This window comes from Budorcas taxicolor, chromosome 19 (assembly GCF_023091745.1).
Source record: "Budorcas taxicolor isolate Tak-1 chromosome 19, Takin1.1, whole genome shotgun sequence".
In the NCBI taxonomy this organism is placed as follows: domain Eukaryota; kingdom Metazoa; phylum Chordata; class Mammalia; order Artiodactyla; family Bovidae; genus Budorcas; species Budorcas taxicolor.
This window is the reverse complement of record NC_068928.1, coordinates 51,806,656-51,833,426: the sequence shown is the minus strand read 5'-3', so window position 1 is coordinate 51,833,426 and position 26,771 is coordinate 51,806,656. Positions and strand designations below refer to the sequence as shown.

Sequence of the window (26,771 nt, the reverse complement as noted above, 5' to 3'; positions counted from 1 at the left end):
ATTGAACCTGGGCCCCCTGCACTGGGAGCACAGAGTTTTATCCACTGAACTGCCAGGGAAAGCCCCATCCATCTGGTTTGTAATGTCACCCTCATTCAGTACACCCATTCCCAAGGCCAGGGGGAGCTTCCTGAGATTTAAAGGCAAATCCAGTCTCCTGAATCCAAAAGAAACCCCATTCTGCTTGCTCTGCTCCTGGTTGAGGGATTGACTTGATATCAACAATAAGGATGGACAGCATCCTCCTGCTGGTCACAGGACACCTGGGCCAGAGCAAGTGTCATGACCTCTCTGAATTGGTCATTTCTTCCCTACTGCTGACTTGGGGAAGAGGGTTTGGACGGAAAGACCTCCTGCACAGGAAGCTGTGTCTCTCTGACCCCAGCTCTCCGTGGCCACCCTTCCCATCCAGGGTGCTGAGGCCGGGCCATGGCGGAGCTGTGCCGCACGGACTCCTCGCTGACCTCCCTGGACGAGGAGGTGCTGTGGGAGATGATGGAGGACCACCGCTGCAGGATTGTACGCAGCATCTGCCCCAGCCGTCTCACCCCCTACCTGCGCCAGGCCAAGGTGCTGGACCAGCTGGACGAGGAGGAGGTGCTGCACAGCCCCAGGTTCAACAACACAGCCATGAGAGTCGGTGAGGACCTGTGTCCCAGCCCACTGCAGAGCGGGCTTGGCGCAGGTGGTGCTGGAAAGGCCTGTGTGAGGGCAGGGAGTGCAGGACCTTGAGGTGACCTGAGGTCAAGTCATGGGACTGGGTTAGTGCCCCAGAAATGCCACCACAGATGACCACAAACTGGGTGGCTTAAAACTCCAGAAACGTCTTCTTTCACACTGTGGAGGCCAAAAGCCTGAAATCAAGGTGTCAGAAGGGCTGAACTCCCTCTGAAGGCTCTAAGGGAGAAAACCTTTGCCTTTTTCTGCTTCTGTTGGCCCCAGCATCCTTGGTTTGTGGCTACATCATTGCAATCTCCGCCTCTATCATCACATGTCCTTCTTTCTGTCTTTTCCTTTTTTGTCTAAGAATGTTTGTGATTGGATTATGGCCTACCTGCATAACTCAGGAGGACTTCCTCTTGAGATCCTTACCTTAATTACATTTGCAAAGCCTTTTCTGAACAAGGTCCCACTGGCAGCTTCCAAGTGGACATAACTTTGGGGGCCACAACTCAACCCACTCCAGATGTCTTTGGAGCTGATTCTGATTGTCTGACTAGCTGTGTTTATTCATTCAAAAACAGGAAAGCTTCATCATATGAAGTTGTTAGGAGAATGGAATGAGTTACTCTTTATCAGATACTCATCTCAAAGCCTGGGCCTTCAAAAACAGGCAGTAAGTGGTAGCTATCAATGTGATACTCTTGTGCCTGTTGCCTAACGACCATTATAGGGGAGAAGTTAATTCAAGCTAATTCAAGCTGAGAGTGATGGAATCTAGGTGGGCTTGGAAGGCCTGAGCCTCTCTAGGACCAGACCCTGGGCACTGCTATTTGCTTCTTCCCTCCCACCTGCTTTGTACATGTATGTCTGCATGTGTCCACAACACACCTGGAAGAGGTCTGGAGAGCAACGATTATCCTTTTGAGTCTTTTATTCTCAACTCTTAGCACTTGGGTTGTAGCAGTTCCTCAATAAATATCAGCCTGACCCCTTTCGAGTCTGACCACCATCATGGAAGTAGTAAATCGACCCTGGAAAACTGCTTTGACCTCCTGATTCCTAGATGTGCAAGGATGACCACCACCCCACTGTACTCTGCTTCCTTCATGGGAAGCCCACCCAGTACCTGGCTAGCTAAGACTGTTCTCTCTCCCAAGGGTACTTGCTGGATTTGCTAAAGACTCGAGGCAAGAATGGGGCCGTTGCCTTCCTGGAGAGCCTGAAGTTCCACAACCCTGATGTCTACACCCTAGTCACCGGGCTGCAGCCCAGCGTGGACTTCACAAACTTCAGTGGTAAGATCTGGGGATATAACCAGGGGTGAGGAGGTGTCCTTCCTTGACTGTAGGCTATTCCAAACTGGGCAGACATTCCTGTCCCCGTGCTCCAACCACACCCTCCAGACTGTGGGGGGTGAGGGGACCCCCCCACACACACTCACTAACCCTAGTGGGGGTGGGTAGGCAGGGCCCATGACCTTGGGTTATAAATGAAAAGCTTTGTCCCTAACTATCCAACACCAAGAGCAGACCCCTCACGGGGCATGGATCCTGCATCTGAGAGGCACAGGCAAAGAGGAAGTGTGTCCTTTCTTAGAAAACCTTTACCTTGAGGTGCTTGAGGCAGAAGGAACCGGTTCCTACTCGGTCCTGCCCAGTCCTGCCCAGCTCTGGCTCTTGGGAGGGGCCAACAGTGGGAAAAAGGAGAGGAGCTTCTAAGTAAAGATTTATACCGGCCAGGTGGGAGATGAGGTCTTGTTCATTAACTGTCATTTTAGGCTTCCCTGGAGAAGCTGTTGAAAGATTTAGGTATTTGAAGGGGCAGGGCGACATCACTCAAAACTGTGGATAAGAAAGTATTTCAGCCTATTTGTCATCACAGCCCCTATTTATGGGATTCAGGGTTCTGATATACAGATTCATGTTCTTTGTTATGTTTTCCTTAGGATGACATGAGAATGAACATCGAGCAAGGTTCAGCTGATGGTGGCAGGGGATGGGGAGTTAGGTTTAAGCAGCTAGGTCCCACAGGGAAGCCAAGAATCAGGACAAAAATCAGCTGTCGTGCTATTTATTTAACCAAAATATCGAGTCCTGTTGAGCCTGGAAGCATTTACGGTGACACACAAATTAGGGTGGGGGCCCTGCTTGAGAGTGTGGGTGCAGGCAGCAAGACCTTGCAGAATGAGGAGCCCCTGGCCTACCTGCCCTGTCCCTCAGGGCTCATGGAGACATCCAAGCTGACCGAGTGCCTGGCCGGGGCCATCGGGAGCCTGCAGGAGGAGCTGAGCCAGGAAAAGGGGCAGAAGGAGGCACTGCTGCGGCAGTGCCAGCAGCTGCAGGAGCGCCTGGACCAGGCCGAGGCCCACGCTGAGGGCCTGAGTCAGCTGGAGACCGATCACAGCCGCATGAAGCGCGAGGTCAGCGCCCACTTCCACGAGGTGCTGAAGCTGAAGGATGAGATGCTGAGTCTCTCGCTGCACTACAGCAATGCGCTGCAGGAGAAGGAGCTGGCCACCACGCGCTGCCGCAGCTTGCAGGAAGAGGTAACAGCTCAGGGTGACCATTCTGACCAGCTGCTCCCCACTCTGGGCCTTTGCACTTGCTGGCCTATCTCCTGGAACCCCTCTCCCACTCCCTGCAACACCCCTGCAGGAAACTTCTCCACCAGGGTCCCCTCAAATAAGCTGTGTGGCCTCAACCACCTTGCCCTGCAATCGCCTGGTCTGTGAAGTGCCCACGATGGGGAGCCCTCCTCCTCATCCTACCTCTGGCAGACTGTCTGGCTATTCCGGGAGTGGTGGCTGTTATGGAATAGTGGAACCAGCCAGCCCTGCTCCCCTCCAACTGCATCAGGAACCAAGGCGACTTCTATTGACTCCTCCTTTGTCTTTCTCAGCTGGTCCTGGATACAGATGGGAGAACAGGAATGTTACTAGTGAGGCCCCCTCAGACCCCAACAGTCTTTTACTCATATTTCTGTTGGGGATAATTATTGTATCTTCTTATTGATCTACAAGAGTTCTTTATGGAGGATAGTCATTCCTTGTCATTTTGGCATTTGCTTTTAACTATGGCATTGTCTGATTTTAGTTCTCTAAATTTTATTTAGAAAGAATTTTGAATTTACCCAAAAATATACAGATAAAAATACAAATACATCCACATACCTTTTCTTTATTACTGTGCTCTCTCTCCTTCCCTCCCCACGCGTACACACACTTTTTCCTGAACCACTTGAGTTGAACGCATCATGGCCCTTTACCCCCAAACATTTTGATGTATATTTCCTAAAAATAGGAAATTTCTCTTATATAATTGTGGTGCAGTTGTCGACTTCATAAAATTACAGTCATATAATCCTTAAATCTACTGTATGTGTTCCAGTTTTTTTTAATTTAAATTGATTTAATTAGAGGCTAATTACTTTACAATATTGTATTGGTTTTGCCATACATCAACATGAATCCTTCACGGGTGTACACGTGTTCCCAATCCTGAACCCCCTTCCCTCCTCACTCTCCATACCATCCCTCTGGGTCATCCCAGTGCACCAGCCCCAAGCATCCTGTATCCTGCATCGAACCTAGAATGGCGATTCGTTTCTTATATGATATTATACATATTTCAATGCCATTCTCCCAAAATGTTCCAGTTTTATGTATGTGAAGTCACTCAGTTGTGTCTAACTCTTTGTGACCCCGTGGACTGTAGCCCACCAGGCTCCTCAGTCCATGGAATTCTCCAGGCAAGAATACTGGAGTGGGTTGCCATTTCCTTCTCCAGGGGATCTTCCCAACCCAGGGATCGAACCTGGGTCTCCCACATTGCAGGCAGATGCTTTAACCTCTGAGCAAGTACATTGTTTATGGCATTTTCCCTCCAGTCCAGGATCAGGTATTGTACCAAAATTGCCAAAGTACTCTTACTATTACTCCCTGCAGCTGGTAAGCAATCCGGGGTATGGGAGAGGCGTTTTGCGGCCTAGCTTCATGTTAAAACCTTCCCCTGGACTTAGCCTGACCAGTGATTCTTGCCTGAGCACATCTTTACTCTGGTGGCTGCAAAATAATGAGCCCCATCTCCAGTGCTCCCCCTGGTGACCAGTTGGCCCTCAGCATCCTGACCGTGAGAGAGAGCCTTTCCTTTCCACACTTGTGCATCTGTTATTGGCACAGATGCGTGGATTCCTATTTCCAGTAATCTGTAACACGTTATTGTCTTTAGTTTGGTGCTCAAGGTGTCCTAGATTTGGCAGTGGGAACCCCTTCAATATGTTGTGTCCTGGGACATGCCATGCCATCGAATTTTCTTAGCACTGACTTTCTTTGCATCATCACAAGATATTCCAGGATCATCTCATACCCACCCCACTTCAGCTCCAAAGTCAACCATTTCTTCAAGGGGCCCCAGTTCCTTTTAGTGACCAAGGTCTGGGCTCTAGGTGTGCTCATTGCTACTGGGGTGTCTTTGCTCCTCAGCTGTTTTAGCAGAGAGGGCTAGGAAGTATGCACATAGATACACAGGTATACACACATCTACAGATACGCATAGGCACATGGCATGCAGCCATGCATAGACACACACATGCACATAGTTTAGAAATCACGAGTTCACACCCAAACCTCTAATTCTGGTAGATCCCCTGGGGTTTCTTCTGGCTGCCCCCCACTTCACCTGACACGTTTAGTGGAATGTGGAAGGGCGGAGAAGCAGGGCCATGCTGGAGGAGGCTTAGTGGCCATTCATCCCTGGCTACACTGGCTATCAGATCCAAGAGCTGATGGCAAGGGCTCCTTTCTCTGTTCCTGGGGACCCCAGCTCAGTGATTTAACCCCTACACCTCCCAGTAAGATAAAGCTAAAATGCTTTTATCATCCTACAGGGACTATTCTTTAGGTAAAACCCTTTATGGATTTTGAAATCTTGGGAGAGGGACCTTTTTGAGTATGAAAAGCATCATCACTAAGGAGAAAGGCTGAGGACCACACCCTACTCCTAGTCTAGTGGAGAAACAGCAGTGACCTTCTCCCCCTCCTTCTCCTCTCTGGCAGCTGTATCTGATGAAGCAAGAGCTGCAGCGAGAGAAGATGTCTTCTTCCTGTGAGCGGGAATTTCGAGAGCGGTCCCTGAAGATGGCTAGCGACCTGGAGCCTGGAGATGAGGAGCTGAGCCGCCTGAAGGAGGAGAATGAGAGGCTCCGCTCCCTGACCTTCAGCCTGGTGGGTCCTGGTGCCCCCAAGGTTCACTTCCTGCCCTGGTCTCCCCGCAAGGCTCAGCTTCCTTCCCTGATGGCCAGCAGGTAGTGTCACTGGCCTTGGCCTGTGGCCTCCACACTGTGGGATTTCTGACAGGTGGTTCCACTGAGGTGTAGTTAAGGTCTGGGTGAGATGAAACTTAGTGACTCATCTTCACCACCCCTTCTCACATCCCTCCTTCCCGTTCTTTCCAGACCCCATATGCTGGAAAAACTGAAAGCTATTGTGCACGTATTGAAAAGTCTTAGCTCATTTGCTGCTGCTATGTTGTTTTGGAGTAAATGGAGGCTGATTATAATTGATGAGATTAGCTTTAAGGTTGTGGAAGGGGGGAACTTTCTGCCTGCAAAATATTCCGCCATCCTGCTCAGGCAGGCACGGGGGAGTGGGGAACTGTAAGATGCAGAGAAGTTCGTGTTGCCAGCACCCTGAAATTATGCAAATCATCTGCCTCTCCTCTCCGGTCCCTTTCGGTCAATAAATATCTATTTTTTGAACTAATCCTTCCACAGACATTCATGGGGTGTGGGTCACCTGGCCTGAACTGTGCCATCGTTCATAAAAGTGAGCGTGAAGAGGGAGTGCCTCACCCCTTGAAATTCGCCCTCCCGGAAGCCTCTGCGTTTGGATCTATTGAGGGAGCAGGCTGAAACTGCCTCAAAGAAGGAGGCGCTATACTACCCTCAGAGGCTTTCAGCTTCCTGTACTTTGTCTCCTAGCCACGCTCACGTGGAGCTGAAATGCCTGTTCCCCATTTTGATTGCTGACCTTGCCTTTTTTCCTGCCTGACGTGCAGTAATAAAGCTAAATCCATCCCCACACCAGGACTCGAATCTTCCTGCCTCCTGTCCTGGGGACGAGATGATGGGGATGTTTCCCTGGGGCCTTCGGGGAGGTCAGGGTCCCTGGGCTGACATCTCTTTGTGCCAGGCGGAGAAGGACATTCTGGAGCAGAATCTGGACGAGGCCTTGGAGAGCAGGCAGGAGCTGGTGGACCGCATCCACTCTCTGAGGGAGCGGGCGGTGGCCGCTGAGAGACAGCGAAAGCAGGTGACGCTGCTGGGCTGTGCTTAGGGGCCGGGCTGCCTGGATGAGGAAGCAGATTCCTTAATCCACAGTGAGCTTAAAGCCAACTTTGCCCAAGAAATGCATTGGCCTGTTCACTTATTCCTTTGTCAAACTAGACTGGGCACCAACTCAGAATCCAATGCTAAAGGCCACGTCCACTTTATGGAGTGATGAGAAAGTAGGTCAGGCAAACAAGCGATAAAAACACAGAGTGATTTCCAATGCATGGGGGCCCCGGGGTGAGAGCCAGGGATTTATTTAGTTGCTGTAAAAGGCAAGGGGAGGACGAGAGAAAGGAGACAGTGGAAGAGAATGAGGTGGGCAGAGGGAAAATAGGTATGCCCTTTGGGACATGGAATAAACAAAACACAATTTGACATGAAGGACCCATGCATATTTTGATGATCAAATTAAAATATAATCAACACAGCAACTCTAGATGCACCTGAAATCTAGCACTTAAGAAATGAGCATCAATTCGCCTTATTTCCTCGCGAGAACCACCTCCCTCACTTCTCCCCGAGGCTCCCCCACCCCCATCCTCAGCCCTACCCTCAGAGTCACTGACCTTCATGGGCCATGTTTGTCCCCCTCCATCCAGTACTGGGAAGAGAAGGAGCAGACTCTGCTCCAGTTCCAGAAAACCAAGGTGGACTGTGAAATCTACAAGGAGAAGATGAACGCCCTGCAGAGCCAAGTGGTCGAGCTGCAGAAGGAGCGAGACCAGGTACCCGGGAGGAGTGAGGGGCCGGCCTGGGTGCCAGGCTGAGGGGCTCCGAAGACCGAAGGTACAGTCCTTGAGGGGTCTCAGGAGGGTCGGGAAGGCCACTCTGGGTGTGGCTTATTGCTGGCCAGCCAGGTCACCTGACCTCAGTGGCAGCAGGTTCCAGACTCGGGGTCTCTCTCCTTGGTCCCCAGGATGTTTCTCAACTCCCCGCCACTGTTACCGGTTGCCATGCCTGCTGTACATCATCTTCCCTCCTTTCATTTCTAGCAGGAGGTGTTTGCGTGCACCTCCTTATTGACTGTTACTGAAACGGTTCACTTTTACATGAATCATAAATGGTGGTAAGCCACAGAACGAGCTGTGTGTGTTGCACACCAGGGGAGTCCAGGGTAAACACAGGCCAGAAACAGGGGCTTTCTCTGGCTGGACTCCTGCGACACAGCCTCTTTATCCTCTGGACATCAATCCTTCCTGTCTTCCATCTCGGCTCCCAGGCCTACTCGGCGAGGGATGGAGCCCAGATGGAGATTTCTCAGAACCTGACTGAGAAGGACGCCCTCCGCAGGAAGGTGTTTGAGCTGATGGACCAGGTCTGTGAGCTGCGCCAGCAGGTCCAGCGGCTGCAGGTGCAGGCTGAGTCATCACCGGGGGTGAGCGCTGCCGGCGGGAGGATGCGGGGTTTCGGAGCAGACCCAAGCCAGCCACGTGGGCCCACTGGCACCACCGGATTCAGCTCTGTCCACAGTGCTGGCTCCTGTGAGGTGTAGTGTGATCAAAGGTTGACGGTATCCAGTGGAGCAGGCTGAGTCTGCTTCTGCATCTCTTTTTAAGCTAATACTATGCAAGTCACAGAAGGGTTAGCTTGGTGGAAGGTTCTGGAACCTGGAATGTGCGGCACTCAACGAAGAAAGCAAGCATAGGAAGCTGTGCAGGTGGTCACTTGGTCTAGTGGGTGATGTCTTCCTGGGATGCTTGAAAGTAAACTACCTGAGAGCTGAGTGATAGAAACGAAGGAAGCTCCATTCTCAAAAAACTAAAATTACTGTAAAACCTCTAATTATGGTCTTGCCAGCAGCTCCAGCTCCAGACACCCTGCTGGGTGGGTGAGACTCTTCAGAGGCGCCCAGGGACACCTGGGAAGCACAGCCAGACCCGACCCTCCCTAAGCAGGGGTCCCAGCCGTTCTTCCCTCCCCCACTTGCCACATCAAACATGTCAAAATATATATACATATGCATGGAAAAGAGACTGAAGAATAGATAACAAACTGCTTGCTGCTCTATTTCTGAGTGCGGGAGGATGGGTCAATTTTACTTTCTTCTCTAACTGGCCTATTCCTCCCCACCAATATTCTCTGTGGACTATGTATAGATATACATTTAGTATCTATTATTTGTATAACCAGGAGAGAATAACATGTATTATCCAAAGGGGATAAAATGCAGTCACCAAGCTGGTTGCTGCATGTCCCATTGGTGGCCAGCTCCCACAGTGCCAGGTGTCCCAGGCTGGGAGAAGGGGACATAAATGTTTTGCCTTGAAGCCAAGGAAAGGAAACCACTCAGGAAGCTGGAGATACAGGGGTTGCAACTCGGTAGAAACTCTGAGAGCAACCTAGGATATTCCCTGAATTAACCAGCCTGTCTGGGTCTTTGGCAGCCCAAGCAGGAGGTGGGGGCCAGGGAGCCCTGTCCGAAGGGGAAGCAGCGACTGGTGCGTATGTTTGCCCTCTGCCCACGGGATGACAGCGACGGCAGCTCCTCTGAGGTACGGCCAGTGTCTCCATCACTGCTGGGGCTGGACCAGACCTCGTCTATCAGGACAGAAGAGGGTCTGGCACGTAGGAGATGCTTAAAGATGCTAAAGAAAGGCTTATCAAGTGAACGGGGGAGCTACACCTGGATCTGCACATTTCGCGTGCATCCTCCAGTTCCACTCTCTGCATCTTGCATGTTTCCACCCCGTCAGCACGTGACCCTCACTAGCCAGTAACTTAGCCTCTCTGGCCTCGGCCGCTTTATATGTAAAGTGGGACAGTGTGTGTTCTCAGATGCTCAGTCACATCTGACTCTTTGTGACCCCCATGGATTGTAGCCCACAAGACCCCTCTGTCTATGGGATTCTCCAGGCAAGAATACTGGAATGGGTTGCCATTTCCTTCTCCAGGGCATCTTCCCGACTCAGGGATCAAACCTGTATCTCTTATGTCTCCTGCATTGGCAGGCAAATTACTTACCACTAGCACCACCTGGGACACCCCAAAGTGGAACAATGCTACCCACCAGATAGATTTATCATTAAGAACTAAGTGATACAGGTGACTTCCTTGTTGGTCCAGTGGTTAAGATTCTGCACTTCCACTGCGGGGGGCGTGGACTCAATCCCTAGTCAGGGACTAAGATCCCATATGTGGAAGGGAACTTAAAAAATAAAGAACTAAGCAACATGAAATCTAGAAGTAGCTAATAGAGTACCCAACACATAGTAGGTGCTCAGTTAATGTGGCTTGGCTCTTTGCTCCTCCTTCCCCTCCTCTTGCCTCCTCTACCCTGTCAGTGGGAGGCTGTGGCTTATTATCATTACACTCTACACAGTAGAGGCAACAGGGATAGTGTCCTAGGGGATCCCCATTAGAGCCCCATGGTGACTTCTGCTGTGTCCTCCCCCAGTCTCAGCTCTGGTCTGACCTGAGTGCCACGTCCAGCCGAGAGCTGGTGGACAGCTTCCGCTCCAGCAGCCCTGCACCTCCCAGCCAGCAATCCCTGTGCAAGCGGGCCACAGAGGACTTCTGGGAAGACCCCTGGTCTTCCAGGTAGAGTGGGGCTATGGACAGGATCAAGTGGCTCCAACTGCCCGTAGCTCCCTGGGACACTGACTTCCATCTTCTTATGCTTTGCAGCGGCTGCCCAGAAATCCTGGAGGTGGACCAGGGAGGCTCCCTGGGTGCTAAGAAGAGCAATGCAGACTTGGATTTTGAGATTGTAGACCGGGCAGGTGAGTGTACCCCCAAACCTCTGCAGCCACCACACCACCCCTGGCTGGGCTGGCAGAGCCAGGAAGAAGACAGGGATCTTCAGGGAGGCAGGTGAGACACCCCAGGGGAGGGGCAGAGAGGAGTGAACCTGACTACTGCCCTGACCTGAGCTCTGGGAACATCCAGACAGCCTGGCAGTTCAAACCAGTGTCCAGATGTGCTGTGTTTACTGAGTCTCCTTTTGTTTTCACCTGGAGGCTAAAGGAGTTGCGTTCACCTCCACGTCCAGCTCAACATAACATTCAGATAGCTCCAGACATACACGTCCTCTCTCTGTCCCACGGACACTTGGGCCTCCCAGTGATACCAGAGGGCAACCGGCTTCCATCCTCACTGCTCCTTGCTGAGGCACCTGCTGGGAACATTTCTACCGCATGCTGGCACCTGAGACATTCCCATTTCTCCTGTGGCTTATTCCCCATATTTGTCACTTAACTGGTCCTGTCTCCTTCTCAAGGCACAGGCCCCTCACGGGCCTTGCCCCCCACCTTGGGCCTTGCACAGAGCAGGAGCTTAGCATCTTGTCTGAATTTCACCTTACAGCCACCAGGGAGTGCGTGTATCCCCACGCTGTCGCCTGGCAGCCCCTTCAGGACTGATGGCCTCAGGCTTTCTGTGGGTCACGTGACCAGAAACCTTGCCTCTTACAAATTCATTGCCATTTTTATTTATAACGGAGGCTCCACCCCAGATATAACCAACCTGGATGTGAGATCACAAACAGGATGAGTCAATGCTCTTTTTTTTCCTTTTGTCATGATTGTGCATCAAGTCCTTGTTTATTTACTTTTGACCTCAAATACATTGGGAGTGTATAATTTCACTTGGCTTTGAATGTGAGCACGAGTGTATGTTTATCTGTGAGCTGGGCACAGGCCGCCTGCAACTGGTGACCACTAGCTGTCTGAGAGCCCTCTGGTTCTCTGAGCAGCTCATGAGGCGAGAAGGGCAACCTTACCTTCAGGGAGGCTGACACCTGGGCTGGGAGCAGCCCATCTGCCTCACAGGCTACATATTAAATATAGGCCTTGGGGAGACTCTGAGGACATCTAGCCCTGCAGATTGCCAACTCAGAGTCCTGCTGTGGCCAGCTGAGCAGCAGGGTGACCCAGGAGTCAGGAGGCAGCTGATGACCAATGCCAGCGGTGGCTGCCACACAGAAAAACAGGCCCAGAGTTATGCCAGATTTGATTTCTCAAGTGAAGACAGAAATCCAGATTCCAGATTCCCTATTTTGTAAAATGCTAGCAACTCAAATACTGCAAAAGGACACAATGTAGATTAAACCCTGACAAATGCATCTCCCCACCAGCCTCCCCTATTTTAGCAGTGAATCAAGGTTCTGGGCATCAAGGAAGGGAGGGGCAAGAGAAGGTTCAGCCTCAGCAAAACACAGAACAAGTAGGGAGGGTGCCTGCGGCAGGGGCGGGGGTGACACTGAGGTTACATGGGTGAGCCAAAACTCCTTCAGAAGTGGGGTGACCTTGAGGGCTGGCCCAGCTCCATACCTGAGCCCCTGGCTTCCTCCTAGACCTCCCTGAATCTGAGAACAGCCTGCAGCCGTCTTCTGGGGACCTCTATCTCTCCACCAGGTGAGCAGAGGGCTGGGGCCAGCAGGTGGCAGAGCAGAGTGAGGACTGTGTCCTCACTGTCAGCCTGTTTGAGGCCTGGGAAGAATTCCAGAATGCTGGGAGTAGAGGGGACCCAGGGGGAGACCCAAGCTCCTGCTCTAGGATGCCTGAGCTCTGGCCCCTTCCTTCCTGCAGCTGCTTCCCAGTGAGGCGGAGGCCAGCCCGCAAGATCCTGAGCCAGGTCACTGTGCTGGCCTTCCAGGGGAATGCGCTGCTGGAGCAGATAAGCGTTATTGGCGGGAACCTCACGGGCATCTTCATTCATCGGGTCACCCCGGGCTCTGCGGCAGATGAGATGGCTTTGCGCCCCGGCACCCAGATTGTCATGGTGAGTGTGGCGCCAGCCCCTCAAGCCCCCAGCATCCTCTTGAGGGTGGGGTCAGCACGAGGGGCAGGTAACCCAGGCAGCCATGGATTCAACTTGACAAAAATGGATTATTGGATTGGTCCATGCTCTTTTCTTGGGCTAACATAAAACAGTAACACAATGATTAGAGAGTCCTGGTGACTCTCATCAAAACCCTGCACCCTTCTCCACCCTGACATCCTTGAACTCGAGAGTGACCTACAAGCTGTTGATGGCTGGACTATGCACCAGCTGAGCGAGCTTTGGGGATGAAGCAATCTTGGCCCAGGAATCTTCTGATAGAGATTATGTAAGATTCTGATGTGGGGTTTTTTTTTTTTAATTGTAATAATCTTACTGTCACTTCATGTGTATGTGTTAAAATACACATAATGAAATTCTCCATTTTAACCTTGGGGACATAAAAAAAGTTTTTTTTACTATAAAATATCCATTAAACTGCAGAAAACAAAAATGTTCAAACCTAATTATTATTAAGTGAACGGATGGACAGGGAGGTCACTTTGATGTTACCTAAAAGCATCACTGATTCAATGGACATGAACTTGGGCAAACTCCAGAAGATGGTGAGGGATAGCAAAGCCCAGCGTGCTATAGTCCATGGGGTCACAAAGAGTCAGACACGACTTGGTGACTGAACAGCAGCAACAACAAAAGCAGAATTATTAAGCATCAGGCCTTTCAAGATTAGCAGGAAATTTGAAAAACAGGCATCACCAATTCCTTCCAGGGTAGGGGGGTGTAGGGGGCGGCTGTAGGGCTGAGAGGGGGAGGGAGGGGCTGTACCCTCAATCAGGATTTCATGGACCCTACTGCTTCTCCCCACTGTCCATGGGCTGAGCTGAGTTCTCCTCTGTCTCGAATGATCACACACAGAGCTCCTGACGTAAGCATCAGCCCACCCAACACAAAAGCCCTTCGTCACACTTCTAACAGTCCTGGTGAGATTTTCAATTGTCAGCTCACATTGTGGTTAAAGCAACAGAGCCCCTTTATGAGACAGTCCTGATACTTGAATGGGGCCAATTCCATTCTAACAGCATTAAAAACATCTCTGTTTTTCTCATTATAAACATATCTACTCTCCTAAACCAACACAACACTGGGAACAAATGAGTGGATAAGAGCCCTGTGGATTTCACAGCTGGGGAAGAAGTGACATGAAGGGTGCCCTGGCATCTGGTGGGTGGAAGTCAGAGAAGGTGCAAAACATCCTGCAAGTCCAGGATGGCCCCAAATGTCAATATTCCCAAGCTGAGGACTCTGCTCCAGAATGCTCTAGAATGGAGCATGTTGCAGAGCGGAAACTAGGTGCCCAGTGGCGATCTAAGTACCTGATCCAGGGTGGGAATGTGTGTAGCCTGGAGACCCTGCATCAAGTTGTCCTGATACACAGGACACAGGTCTCTGATGGGGGCGGATGGGTGTCTGGGAAGCAGTGAGTCTCCTGCAGGGCACATGCCTGCACTTAGACCGCAGCTGCAGAAGCCTGGTCAACAGCAGTAACCCTCATGATCTTCCATCAGGTGGATTACGAGGCAACCGAGCCCTCGTCCAAGGCCGTCCTGGAGGGCATGACCCTGGAGCGGGCCGTCGGACTTCTCCGGAGGGTGAATGGCTTCTGCTGTCTGTCAGTGAAGGTCAACATGGAGGGTACACACTCCCCTATCCTCTCCACCCTCCCCCAGAGGCCTCCGATGCCAACACTCCCAGCCCACTGCAGAGCCAGGCTGCACCCCAAGTCCACAGTGGCCCCCAAAGCAGAACTGTCCTCACGGGGCATCATGGCTCTGGGCTTACCTGTTCCCATGTCCTCTTTGATCAGGTTATAAGAAGCTAGTCCAGGACCTAGAGGCCAAAGTGGCCACATCAGGGGACTCCTTCTACATCCGGGTCAATCTGGCCCTGGAGGGGCGGGCGGAGGAAGAGCTTCAGGTGCACTGCAACGACATCCTGCACGTCACAGACACCCTGTTCCAGGGCAGCAGCTGCTGGCATGCCCACCGTGTTGGCCCCTATAGCACCAAGGGCACCAAGCATGGCACCATCCCCAACTACACCCGGTGAGCAGTCGTCCTGGCCTCCCACACCCGAGAGAGAGCCCGGGGATGTGCCCGGGGGAGGGGAGGGGACACTGCCTGGCCTTGCTTAGCCAGGAGGTCCCCTCCTGCCCTAGAGAAACAGCCTTCCTGAGGCTCCCTTCACTGCCCAGGGATATGGGGTGGGGCACCTCCAAGAAGTGGAATCTCCAATGTGCTACCCACCAGGTTCGCTGCTTAGATGGGCTTCCTTTGTGAAAAGGGATGGACCTGAGTCCTAGAGCATTCTAGGGTATGTGGGACCAGTTTCTCATCCTCAGCACTATGGACGTTTGGGACTGGCTCATCGTTTGTCGTGGGAGGCCGTCCTGGGCACTTTGGAATGCGAGCAGCATTTCAGCCTCCACCCACTAGATGCCAGTAGTACCCTGGCGCCCCCGCCCCCTGGCGCCCCTTGTGCTGACAACCTAAAATCTCTCCAGACATTGCCAGTGTCCCCTAGGGGAAGGTGACCCATCGTGCAGGTGTGTCCAGGACTGTCGGAAAGCCCAATGTCCTGGGGAACTCCTTCAGTCCCGGGCCAACTGGGATAGCCAGTCACCCTCCCTGGGAGCAACAGTTCCCCTGCTCAGAATCATGTTCTATAGTAGATCAACCATAAGGCACCAAGCATGGTGTCTCGTCTGGCTCCTCTCAAGCCTCACTGCAAATTCTGCCACCTGGAGATCAGACTCAGCGGATGCAGGAAGAGGCCTGAGACTCTGCCTTTCCAGGCCCTCTCTGGGTGATGCCAGGCTGAAATCCTCAGGCCACACTGGGACTAGTGAGGTCGTGGAATGGCGGCCTCCACCCCGCTCAGACTGTGTTGCCTGGACCCTCCCTCAGAACAATTCAATTAGCATCTCCAGTGGGTGGCTGGGGCTCTGCAGGTGTTTAAGAACCTCAGGGGACTACAGGGCTGCTGGGGTGAATGACCATGGTGGGGGCAGTGGGGATGTCCCAGAGCACTGCTGGGATCCTTCTCCTCCACACAGGGCTCAGCAGCTGCTCATCGCCCTCCTCCAGGACATGGCTCATCAGAGCACCGTGACCCGCAAGGTGAGGTGGGGAGCTCACCCTGTCAGTCCAGGTCCTAGACATGGAGTCCCCCTCAGGTGGGCTCTGCCTCTCCCCCAACTGGCCTTCCTTCTCTCCCAACTCACATCATCCTGAGGGAGGGGCAAAATCACAGCCCTACCTGGGGTGGGCTGGAAAACTGTGGGCACTGACTGAGGGAGAGTGGAGAGTGGAAGCTGCTGACCTGAGGTGGGCTGACCTGGTGTGTCCCTTCCCCGCCGTCCAAACCTTCACTTGGGTCTGCATACCGCCCAGCCTGCAAGATCTATTGTGTGCAGATATATTGTGTATGCTCCCTGCCTCTTGGTCCCAGGTCACCTCATTTGCCTGCCATGTGCACCCCACTTATTCCCCACTGAGTCTGGGCACCATTAGGTTGCCCTGACATAGAACACTCAGCTGCCCCTGAGCAAGGCACTAGGGCAGCCCCCGGGATCATGGCAGGGCTAGGCTGGGGGACCCTACTCTTCCTTCCTGCCTCCCACTTCCTGCCTTCCCTAGGGAGGGCTCAGCCTGAGGACCCTCTTTGGCCACCTCTCATCTCCCATTCCCTGCCATGGAGCCTGGGCCTCCTGACTGTTCAGTGGGCACAGCCTGGGGCCAGAGATCACCCTGAATTTGGGGGGGCAGACCCCCAATGCTGTATGACGTTCCTTCTCCCTCATCCAGCAGCCTTCTGGGGGAGCCCAGAAGTTGGTCCGCATTGTCAGTATGGACAGAACCAAGGCCAGCCCTCTGTGGTCAAGCTTTGAAGGGAGCCAGTCGGACCCAAGCCGGGTAGAAGGTGAGGTGGGTGGAGCTGGTGGAGGGTCTTCAGGGGCCGCAGTGGTTGGGCAGCTTGGTCAGGATAACACCAATCATCTAGGCCAGAATCTGTTTTAAGAAACATAATTGATGTCTATGTGCCCTTCTGGAAAGCAGTTGTTATACACTCTTAGTGAACTTTAACTGACATTCCTACTTCTGTAACCTACCCCAATAAGATGGTCCGAAGCCACTGGTACAGTCATCTGGACAGTATTCCTTTTAGAATAGTAAAGTCTAAACACTCTCCAAATGCCCAACACTCCACAAACCAGTGGGCCCTCAGACGCCTGCCGTTTTTAAAAGCCCCAGGGAATATAGCGGCTGGGGTGGGGAGTAGTGGCTGTGACAGAGGCCAGCACAGCACAGACCCCTGCGCAGGCAAAACCGTGTGAAGAGATAAGCAGAAGTGAATTTAGAGAAAGGTAAACCGTTCTGAGTTTATTTTCTTGCAAAGTGCTTTGAGTGCCTGTGTCCTTAGAAACTTCAGTCATGTCTGACTCTTTGTGACTCTCTGGCCCCCAGGCTCCTCTGTCCATGGGATTCTCCAGGCAAGAAAACTGGAGTGGGTTGACATGCCTTCTTCCAGGGGATCCTCCCAACCCAACCCACATCTAATATTACCGAAATAACCAGGAGAGGAGGGAGGGAGGGAGGAAGGGAGCGAGGGAGGGAAGGTCTGGGATCATGTGTCCCTGAGGATGAGGCTAAGGAAGAAGACACAGGAAGCTTCCAGACTGGAAGGATAAACTCAGGTTTTCTATCCTCCCTGTGAAACAAACGGGGAAAAGAGTTTAAGCTGCAGCCTATAAAGGTGATCCTAGAGAAGCAGGACATCTAATCAGCAAGTACAAAGAAACCAGCCCAGGCAGGTGTGCAGGCCACAGTGCATCATGCAGGAGCCCCGTGTGCCCGTGTTACTGCAGGGGCTGGGCTGCAGCAGCGAGCAAAACAGACACAGGCCGTCCTGGGGGCGGGGTCTGCTGCAGCCTGGCGCCCGGCCCACTCGCGGCTCCTGTCTCCCACAGACCCCTCCACCGTGTGCTTTTGGGCCGAGAGCTGCTTCACCCTGGTGCCCTACACCCTGGTGCACCCCCACAGGCCCAGCCGGCCCCGGCCCGTGCTCTTCGTGCCCAGAGTGGTCGGGAAGATCCTGATTGAGAAGCTGTGCCTCTTCCAAGGGTTTAAGAAATGCCCAGCAGGTACGCTCTCAACTGGGATTCCCACCTGACTGTCAGGTGGTGGGGCGAGGCCTTGGCAGAATGCTGTATCTGCTTTCAAGGGGGTGGATGACAGAGGAGTGGCCGAAACAAAGGACCACAAACCAGGGGGCTTAAAACAGCAGAGATGTATCCTTAGTATTCTGACGGCTGGAAGTCTGAAGTTAAGATGTCTCCACAGGCTGCCCTTTCTCCAAAGGCTGCAGTGGAGGGGATCCTTCCTGCCTATGCCTGCTCCGGTGGCTGATGGTGGCCTGTGTCTATAACACTCAGATCTCTGCCTCCTCATCTGTGTGTCCCTCTGCCTTCACATTACTTTCTTATGAGGAGCCAGTCATTAAATTTCAGACCACCCTGCTCCAGTACAACCTCCTCTTAACTAACAGCATGTGCAAAGATCTTATTTCCAAATAAGGTGAAAATCTGAGGTTTCAGATGAACATGGATTTGGGACGGGGGAGGGGTGGGGCAAAGCGCAGCTCTGCTGGCAGCTAGGTTTGTACTTCATGGAGTCATACAACCAAAGGGCTCCATCCACCTGCCCAAAGCCACTCAATTTAGAGCCATGGAGATGAACTGGACAGTGGGAATCCTGGGTCCCAGTGGCCCTGCTCTGCAGGAAAGGTGGCTCAGCTGGCTGGAGGGCAGGAGTTAGCTCCTTGGCACTTTCTTCTGTCCACCATTCCTGGTTGGTGGCTGCCCCAGAGAGTCAGGCTACAATGTAGGGGTGAACAGGGCCCTGTCCTTCTCTCCTGGAGTTCACAGAGGGGACAGAGGGGAGCAAAAGTGTGGTCCACACAGTTCCTCCAGTGAGCACCTGATGCGTGTCAGGCTCTGTGCAGAGGGTTACAGGCCCTGGGGGTCCGGTCTGCGCCTATGGAGACAAACACCTAAACACGTGGCAGGCTGACTTGTCTAAGCTCCACCAGTGGCCCAGAGAGGAATTCTTTGGAGAGGGGTAGGGGTAAGGGTGGGGATGACAGACAGGAGTTTGTGAGCAGAACAAGGCAGTCCAGGCTGAGAAGCAGAATGTGCAAAGTACTGAGGTAGGATAGGGAGGAGGCGGTGGGTGCCTGAAGTGCTGTGGGCTAGGGGATGGGATCAGGCCTGATCTTTGAATGCCTGTTTTGAAAGCAGACTAGAAGACAGATTGGAGAAGCTAAAGACCACTGGAACCCTTGGGGCCAGAGGTGGTACAGCAAAGCCACAGTAGGGAAGAGAGGGTAGTCCCAAGAGCTGTCTGGAAGGTCTGGTGGAGCTCTGGAGGGTGGAAGCTAGCAGGATGGCATGTGCGGTTCTCACTTGGGAGAGTGGGTGCTATTCAGGAAGAAGGGAAAAGTAGGGGTGTGTTCTAACATGTTAATACAGGGCAGGAATTCTCAGCCTGGGCATGACATTTGGGGTCCTTCTCTGTTGTGGGCTGTCCTGTGCATCGCAGATGGGTAACATACCTGGGCCTCAACCCAGTCAATGCCAGGAGCAGAGCCCCTCCCCCAAAGCTGTGACAGTCAGAAATGTCTCCAGACATTGCCAAGTGTCCCTTGGGGGCAAAATTGCCCCTGGTTGAGAACCACTGATTTAAGGGCTTGAAGGGACTTCTGGGTGTAAGAAGCTGCATATGTAAATTTGGGGCTCGGGAAGTGATGGGAGAGGGGGTTTATCTACATCTGTCCATCCTTCCTTCTTTCCCTCCATCCATCCACCCACATCCTGGCATTGACGGGGCACCCGCTGTGTCTGAGTTCAGGGTGAATGTGCAGGGCACAGACTCTTCCAAGCAGAGAGAGCAGGGTCAGGTTTATAAAGAGGAAACCCTAGCAAGAGCTTCCCCTAGAGCTCACAGGGGTCTGCAGGGGTGGGGGGTGTTCAGCACAGGCTCTTGAGGGAGCAGCTGGGTGTGTGACATCCCCATCAACTGTCACCTTCAGAGTACTTGAGCCAGGAGGAGTATGACACCTCCAGCCAGAGAGGGGACATCATCCAGGAAAGAGAGGCATCCGGTGGCCTCTACTGTGTCACCCGCAGAGCAGTCGAGTCCCTCATGGGAAAGGTAAGGCGTGGGGTGGGGGCTGGGAGGAACTCCATCTCCAGAGGAGGGTGGGGGGAGAAGGCAGGAAGGGCCAACCTCCAGGGCCCCCGGGAGCACCCAGGATTGGTGCTTCGCTCATCTCTGGCTCCATCACAGAAAGATCAAACCCTGTTTCTGCCATGTGGGGTCCACATGACCTTGAGCAAGACTTAAATTCCCTGAATCTGTTTCCTTGACACAGGAGATGTTTAATAAACATTTGTTAAATGAATGAATAAAATGGAGATAACACTCCATGTTTTAAGGTTCAGACAAATACATGAAAATCTGAGAATGATAAAATTTTCTGTTGATACAAAGCAATTAAGAACAGCTGTGAGCCAGAGACACAATGGCCCCGTCTCCTTCTAACGCCCAAAGAGGCTGATGGAGCCACCGACTCCTAGGGTTTGAGCTCCACACAAAGCCTCCCGCAATCCCAGTGGCCTCTGATTGCTAGATCAGAGGTGAAAAGTCAAACGGATGGAAACTTTTAAAACTGTACCGCAAGCACGCTCATGTACAAGGGGCATCCCCAAATTCTTTCCCCATCTCCTTTGCAAACTTCAGTCCTGCCTGTACGCTTCTCTCCATGTTTCCCGAGTGTGGGCTCCCCTCATGTACTCTGAGGCTGAGGCTCACTTCTCTCCCCACACCCTCCAGAACACCCACGCCCTCCTGGACATCCAGCTGGACAGTGTCTGTGTCCTGCACAGGATGGAGATCTTCCCCATCATTATCCATGTCTCCATCAGTGAGAAGGTGGCAAAGAAATTCAAGTAGGTGCACCCCTGGGGGCTGGTGGTGGGGTTTGAACGGGTGCTGGAACTCCCCATGAGGCCCATGGTGAACATGTCCGGAGCCTGTATCGGGGTTTCCAGGATCTCGCCCTGTGCCAGCCCCCGAGTGTCACAGGGGAGTTCCCCCACAACATCCAGGACAAAGGTCCTGCAGCCAGCCCCCAGGAGTAACCCAGAGGACAGTAAGGTGAGACCCTAGAGCCAGACCTTGGCTAAGGCCACATGTTTCCTGGGGTACAGTTAACAGTCCAACCATGTTAGGTGAGGACAGAGACTGAAAAACACTACTTGGTTCACGACCGGGACAAACAAACCCAGACGTTCTGCCGCTCCCTTTACAATTAGAACTGAAGTTGTAAACCAGACCACCTTCTGTTAGTGCAACATCATCTAGGGCCCCAGTTGTATTTCCTTCATGAGGCGTTGGGTTACCTCAAATCAGGCCACCTGTGTCTAGGGCGTCTAGACAGCTGTTGCATCATCAGTCCGTCCAGGCCCCTAGAATTCCAAGCTGGCAGCTGATTTCTGGGGCTCTGTGCTGGGAGACAGGTGCAAGACTCTCCCTAAGCCACCCTCCCATCTCCGGCCCTGGCAGGAAGGCTCTGCAGCGGCTAGGTACCGCAGAGGACCAGCTCCTGGAGGCTGCCAGGCAAGAGGAGGCTGAGCTGGATAAAGTGCCCTGTCTATATAGCAGCCTGGCCCCCGAAAGCTGGAGTGACCTGGATGCCCTGCTCGGCTGCGTCCGCCTGGCCATCACGGATGAGCAAAGGAAGGTCGTGTGGACAGAGTAGAGGCCTTGCGGATGGCCCCTGTGTCATGAACAAATTCAGAAAATGAACTTTGATATATTTTACTAAAATAAAAACTTTTACAAAATGCTCAGGCCTGTGGCTTCCCTCCCATGTTCCGCAGGATGGAGATGATAGGGGTAGGGAGGGTAACAGGAGCCCATGCACTTGAGAGAATGCCCCTTTTCTGGGCTTTCCCAGGCAGAGCTTCTGCTCCGAGGTGGGCGGAGGCAGGGAAGGCCTGAAGCACCCCCTGAGTGCTGTCTGTGCTACAGACTTGTGTTCATCCAGGATTTACCCAGTGAATGGGGCAGTTTCATGCCTTCAGCAGTGGCATCTTCATCCTGGGACCCTCTCAAAAAGAAGGGTAAGCTCTTCCCATACAGACCCCAGGATGAAACCCATCGCTCAAGCAGCCTGCCAAGAATCAACAGTCTCACGGAAACCCAGCCCAGGGGTTGGGAGCCTGACTATGGGCAAAGTGAAGGGAGACGAAAACCCAAAGGTCCTTCAGAGGCTCCCTGTCCAGACCAGGATTGACAGATGCTGTCCCCACACTGAGTGTGGTCTGCACCCACTGCCCACCCTCATGGCACATGGAAACCCATCTCCTCTCAGGTGAGGGGCACAAGAACGTCTGTGGTTTCCAAAGAACCAAGAGGGTCTTAAGCCCCGTGTCCCAACCCCTTTTTTCCCTGCAGGTCCCCAGACCATCCTCACGTGTCACAGGCTGGGGATCCTGCAGCATCTTGGGTACCCCTCAGGAATTCATGTGCCAAGACACAACTCAGACTCAGGACAGCGGGCCCCCTACTATAGGGGTGAGAAGGGCCTCACAGTTCGTTGTGGAGTGGCCGGCACTGGGGAGCCAGCTTCTCCTCCAGCACCCCATCTGGAGCACACACCCAGGGGTCATGGGTCTCCCACTGCCACTTGACCAGCTGGGTCTGCAGCAGTTCCAGAACCTGCGCGTAGCGGGGGTCGGCAGCCAGGTTGTGGGTCTCGTGGGGGTCCTGGCTCCTGTCATAGAGCTCCCAGCGCTCCCGGTAGTAGTAGTGATGCAGATCCTTATACCAGCCGGTGGGCTGGCCAGCTGTGGTGCGGTTCAGCAGGTCCTGAAAGGTCGGTGAGATGTAGAAGTCCTGGTCGATGGGGAAGGGCATCTTGAAGTGGAGGTTGTGCACCAGGTGGAAGTGCTGGTGGTGCACGGAGCGCATGGGGTAGGACATGGTGACCTCGTGGTAGCTCTGGCTGCCGAAGACCGTGGTCCAGATGGGTTCTGCCTCCAGCACTGGGAGGAGGGACCGCCCAGTGAGCTGGACGGTCTTTGTGCCAAAGATGGCATAGCTAGGGTAGGGGATGGAGAACCAATCCAAGATGGTGGGTGTGAGATCTGGAAAGGAGATGGCGTCTCAGCAGGGCGGGCCCACCAGGGCACTAGGTCCAGCCCCCTGGAAAGGGTGAATCCAAGCCTCTCTAGAAGCTGGTGGGCCACCTCGCACATCAAATCACCAACAGGGAGAAGCTGCTATGGGTCAACCCGTTGCTGCTGCATCACCCTCCAGGCTATGATGCCTTCAATATAACAGGAGGCCCCAATTCAGTGATACCCAGAATTCTAAAATCCTTAAGGAAGGCCCCTAGGGACCTATTCCTGCTCTGTGTTGCAGTCCTAACACTCCCTGACCTTGGAGCCAAAGGAAGATGTGAGCCCTGAGCCATGGGGGCCCAAGAATGCTACTGCCCTGACCCCTCAAAGTGGGTTCAAGGCACATCAGAAACACCTGGAAACTTACCAGAAATGCAAATTCTTGGACACCATCCCAGACCTACTGAATCAGACTCTATGCAGTGGGATATTTGGATCCTAGCAAGTGCTCCAGGTGACTGATGCTCCCCAAAGGTCCAGTGGAAAAATGACAGGCGTGAAGGCAGTGAGTGAGACCCAAGCTAGAATCCAAGTTTGGTGCTTACAAGCTGTGTGACCTTGGGCTTCTTACTTTACGCCTCTGAGTCTCATTTTTGCAACTGTAGAATGGGGGTGACCACCCCTTTCTCACTGGAGTGGCAACCACATAAGGTAGTGGGTAACGAGCAACATCTGGACATTGTGGTCCCATTAAACATTCACTTCCTCCCCCACCCCCCACAGCCACCCCATCCCTGCTGTATGGGATGCAGAGTCTTACCTAAGAGGCTCACATAGGCCTCACTGACCTGGCCCCAGCGTTTCGGATGCTCTGGGGACGATACCAGCATGGGCTCTGCAGTGCCTGGCCAGTACAGGTTGGTCCTGCCGCTGGGGAAGGGGATCCCATTGTCGGACGTGAAGATGACCAGGGTGTCATTCAGGACGCCTGCTCCACGCAGCTCCTGGAGCACGAGTCCAATCCCTGCAGGGTGTGGAGGGGAGAGCAGAGCTCAGATACAGACGCGCAGTCATGGGAATGTGTGTGCACTCCCGCATTTCTTCATCAGGCCCTGCACCATCGATTCCTCCAGTCACCCCTGCCTTCCTTCCCAGCCAGGCCTCCTGCCCAGCAGATCCTAAGTCAAGGATCTCGAGATGACATAATCCTAAAGTACCTAAGCTGTCCTTAAATCAAGTGATGAGTGTCTTTATATCAAGAGAAGGGACAAGGACTAAGGAGAAGACACGGGAGGAAGACATATGATAACAGAGGCAGAGATCAGAGTGAAGCCGCCACAAGCCGAGGAACACCTGGGGCCACAGGAAGCTGGAGGAGGCAAGAGCTCTCCCTCAGAGGCCCCTAAGGAAACACAACCCCGCAACACTGTGACTTCTGGCTTCTGGTCTATAACGGGGGCCTGAGATGTGCCCTATCCCATCGCCTGGGCTCCCTGAACCCACCTTGGTCCATCCGGCCAACGGTGGTGTACTGAGCGGCCAGGTCAGCTCGAGCGGCTGGGGTGTCAGGGACGAAGTAAGGCACCTGGGATGGGGCAGGTGGGTGGGAAGTCAAGGTTAGAACAGATGGGTTGAGGGAGGAGACAGAGTGGTCAGTCCTCAAATTGGGGTGGGAGAGACAGGTGCCAGCCCTGCTCCCAGGACCCGAAATCATCTTCCTTCCTGAATGGATTAATCCAGAAGATCCATGCTTCTGGGGACATCATCCATGTCTTTTCCCTTTTCTCTGCCATCCCATGGATGGGGACCTGGCTCCAATGAGTCAGAGAATCTCTTCTTATACACGTGGCGCCAGGGCTGCAAACCCACTGGAGGGGCACAGGTTCCCCGATTTACAAAGTGGAAGAAGAAAGGTAGTTCCTGGAAACGTGGAGAGGGGCCCTCCTACCTGCACATCCTTTGGGTTGTAGGTCTGGGGGGTCCAGTCTGGAATCCGCCCCATGCCACTCTCCCCATTGCCAAACTTCTCACAGAACACCCCGTACTGTGGCTGGGTGTGCCCGCAGCGGTGGGGGTCATGGAAGGCAACATAGAGGAAAAAAGGCCTGCAGGTGGAGGGATGGGCTTGAGCATTGAGGTCAAGGTCAGATGGTTGACCCATCAGCCTACTTCTACCCTGGGGAGCCTCATCCTTCAGGAAGGAACACCCCTCAGCTTTGCCTACTCCCCTACAACTAATAACCTGTGATCTGTGCCACCTCAGGTTCCCCATGTCTCCTCTTTCTCTGACCAGATCAACTTGAGTATCTGGAATCTTCTCCCCCACCCACAGCCCAGCTGTCTGAGGACTCCAAGAATCCCAACCAAACATTTGGGAGCCGCATCTAGTATTAACTGCCCAGAGGTCTGGCTAGGGGGCGGGACTCCCTGCGCACCTGTCACCCCGCGTCTGCAGGAATTTCCGGACCAGCAGTTTAATTCTAGTGATGTTCCGCCCAACCTGGAGGACAGAGCCATTCTCCTCCGTGTACGCAAAGTCAAATGGATACACCATCTCTGGCCCCACGTGCTTCTTCCCAATGATGCCTGGAGCCGGGGAGACAGGACTGTTCAGAGCCCCTTTGGTCTCTCATTCCCTTCTGTCCCCTTCTCTACTCCCCAGACCCTGTGTCTTGTATGGCCTCCAGGAGGGCAGCAGAGCCCTTGTTCTCATGTGCCCATATATAGCCCAGTCAGGATCTCTGGGGCAGGATGGGAAATTGCTCTCTTGCCCCTGGGGCCACATGAAGCCCCTCACCTGTGTGAATGCCAGCTCGGCCCAGCAGCAGCGGCAGGCTCTGCACCCGGTCGAAGGAATTGAAGTGGTGGACATCCTGGTGCAGGCCGTACATTCCATTCTGATGCTGCGAGCAGAGATGCTGTGATGCAGGATGCCACCTGGTCCTACCACCCCTCCCCTCCGTGCCCCCCTGCAACGCTCCCACTCTCCCAGGCTCACCAGCCTGGCCCTTCACAGGCCCCTGATTTAGCGTCCTCGGAGAGGTTGTCTCCATCTCTCACTCCCCGGCCAACAGGCCCAAGGTCCTTCCCATGGGACTCTGTATTTCCCAGGAAATACAACAGACTGGGAGGATGTACACCAAAGTTAGGAGTAGCCTTTATTTTCTTCTTTTTGCATATCTATACTTTCCAATTTTTCTATCAAGACCACATACTACTGAGTGAAAGCCATCCCAGCAAGCAGTTGTATAGCATGAAAGAAATTGTCATACATGTTACAAACTCGGACTAGAGAGATACAAGAAGGTAAATCCCTGTCCTTATTCCTGCAGCCTACTGTCCAGAGGTGAGCATGGCCTACAGCTGCCTGATTAACCTTTCGGGAAGCTTCTGTGTTCAGGTCACAGTCTCCTCTTTATGCAGGCCTTCTCCTCACCGGCTCAGGCTCTCAGAAAGAAACGTACAGACCACAGCTGTGTTCCCATAAAATAATGTTGTAAGGTAACACATCAAGAGTAAGTGCCCATGTATACCTGGTTCACAGTAGCATTATTCCAACAGCCAAAGGTGGAATCAACCCAAGTGTCCATTAACAGATGAATCGATAAAATATGCTCTATCACACAATGGAACATTACTCAGCCTTGAAAAGCAGTGAGTTACTGAAACGTGCCACTACTCAGGTGAAGCTTGGGGACATTATGCTGAGTGAAACCAGCCAGTCACAAAAAGGCAAATACTGTGTGATTCCACTTATGTGAGGTGCCGAGAGTAACCAAATTCACAGAGACAGAAAGTTGACTGGTGGTTGCGGCTGGTG

General features: G+C 53.1%; 2 protein-coding genes across 2 annotated transcripts; one reads left to right on the top strand and one right to left on the bottom strand.

The window, feature by feature from the left end:
• Positions 1-429: 429 nt before the first annotated feature.
• CARD14 (caspase recruitment domain family member 14) lies at positions 430-21,585 on the top strand. The gene is made up of 20 exons (XM_052658594.1): positions 430-640; positions 1,821-1,958; positions 2,883-3,208; positions 5,717-5,884; positions 6,851-6,970; positions 7,590-7,715; positions 8,210-8,365; positions 9,375-9,482; positions 10,385-10,527; positions 10,615-10,709; positions 12,281-12,341; positions 12,516-12,708; positions 14,274-14,400; positions 14,573-14,810; positions 15,821-15,884; positions 16,572-16,686; positions 17,735-17,908; positions 19,855-19,976; positions 20,658-20,773; positions 21,390-21,585. The coding sequence occupies exons 1-20, from the start codon at positions 430-432 to the stop codon at positions 21,583-21,585; spliced, it is 2,997 nt and encodes a 998-aa protein (XP_052514554.1).
• Positions 21,342-26,004, bottom strand: SGSH (N-sulfoglucosamine sulfohydrolase). The gene is made up of 7 exons (XM_052658597.1): positions 25,954-26,004; positions 25,749-25,869; positions 25,387-25,537; positions 24,900-25,056; positions 24,455-24,536; positions 23,772-23,975; positions 21,342-22,975 (listed from the first exon to the last, which is right to left on the bottom strand). The coding sequence occupies exons 1-7, from the start codon at positions 26,002-26,004 to the stop codon at positions 22,416-22,418; spliced, it is 1,326 nt and encodes a 441-aa protein (XP_052514557.1). The 3' UTR covers positions 21,342-22,415.
• Between the last annotated feature and the right edge of the window lie 767 nt (positions 26,005-26,771).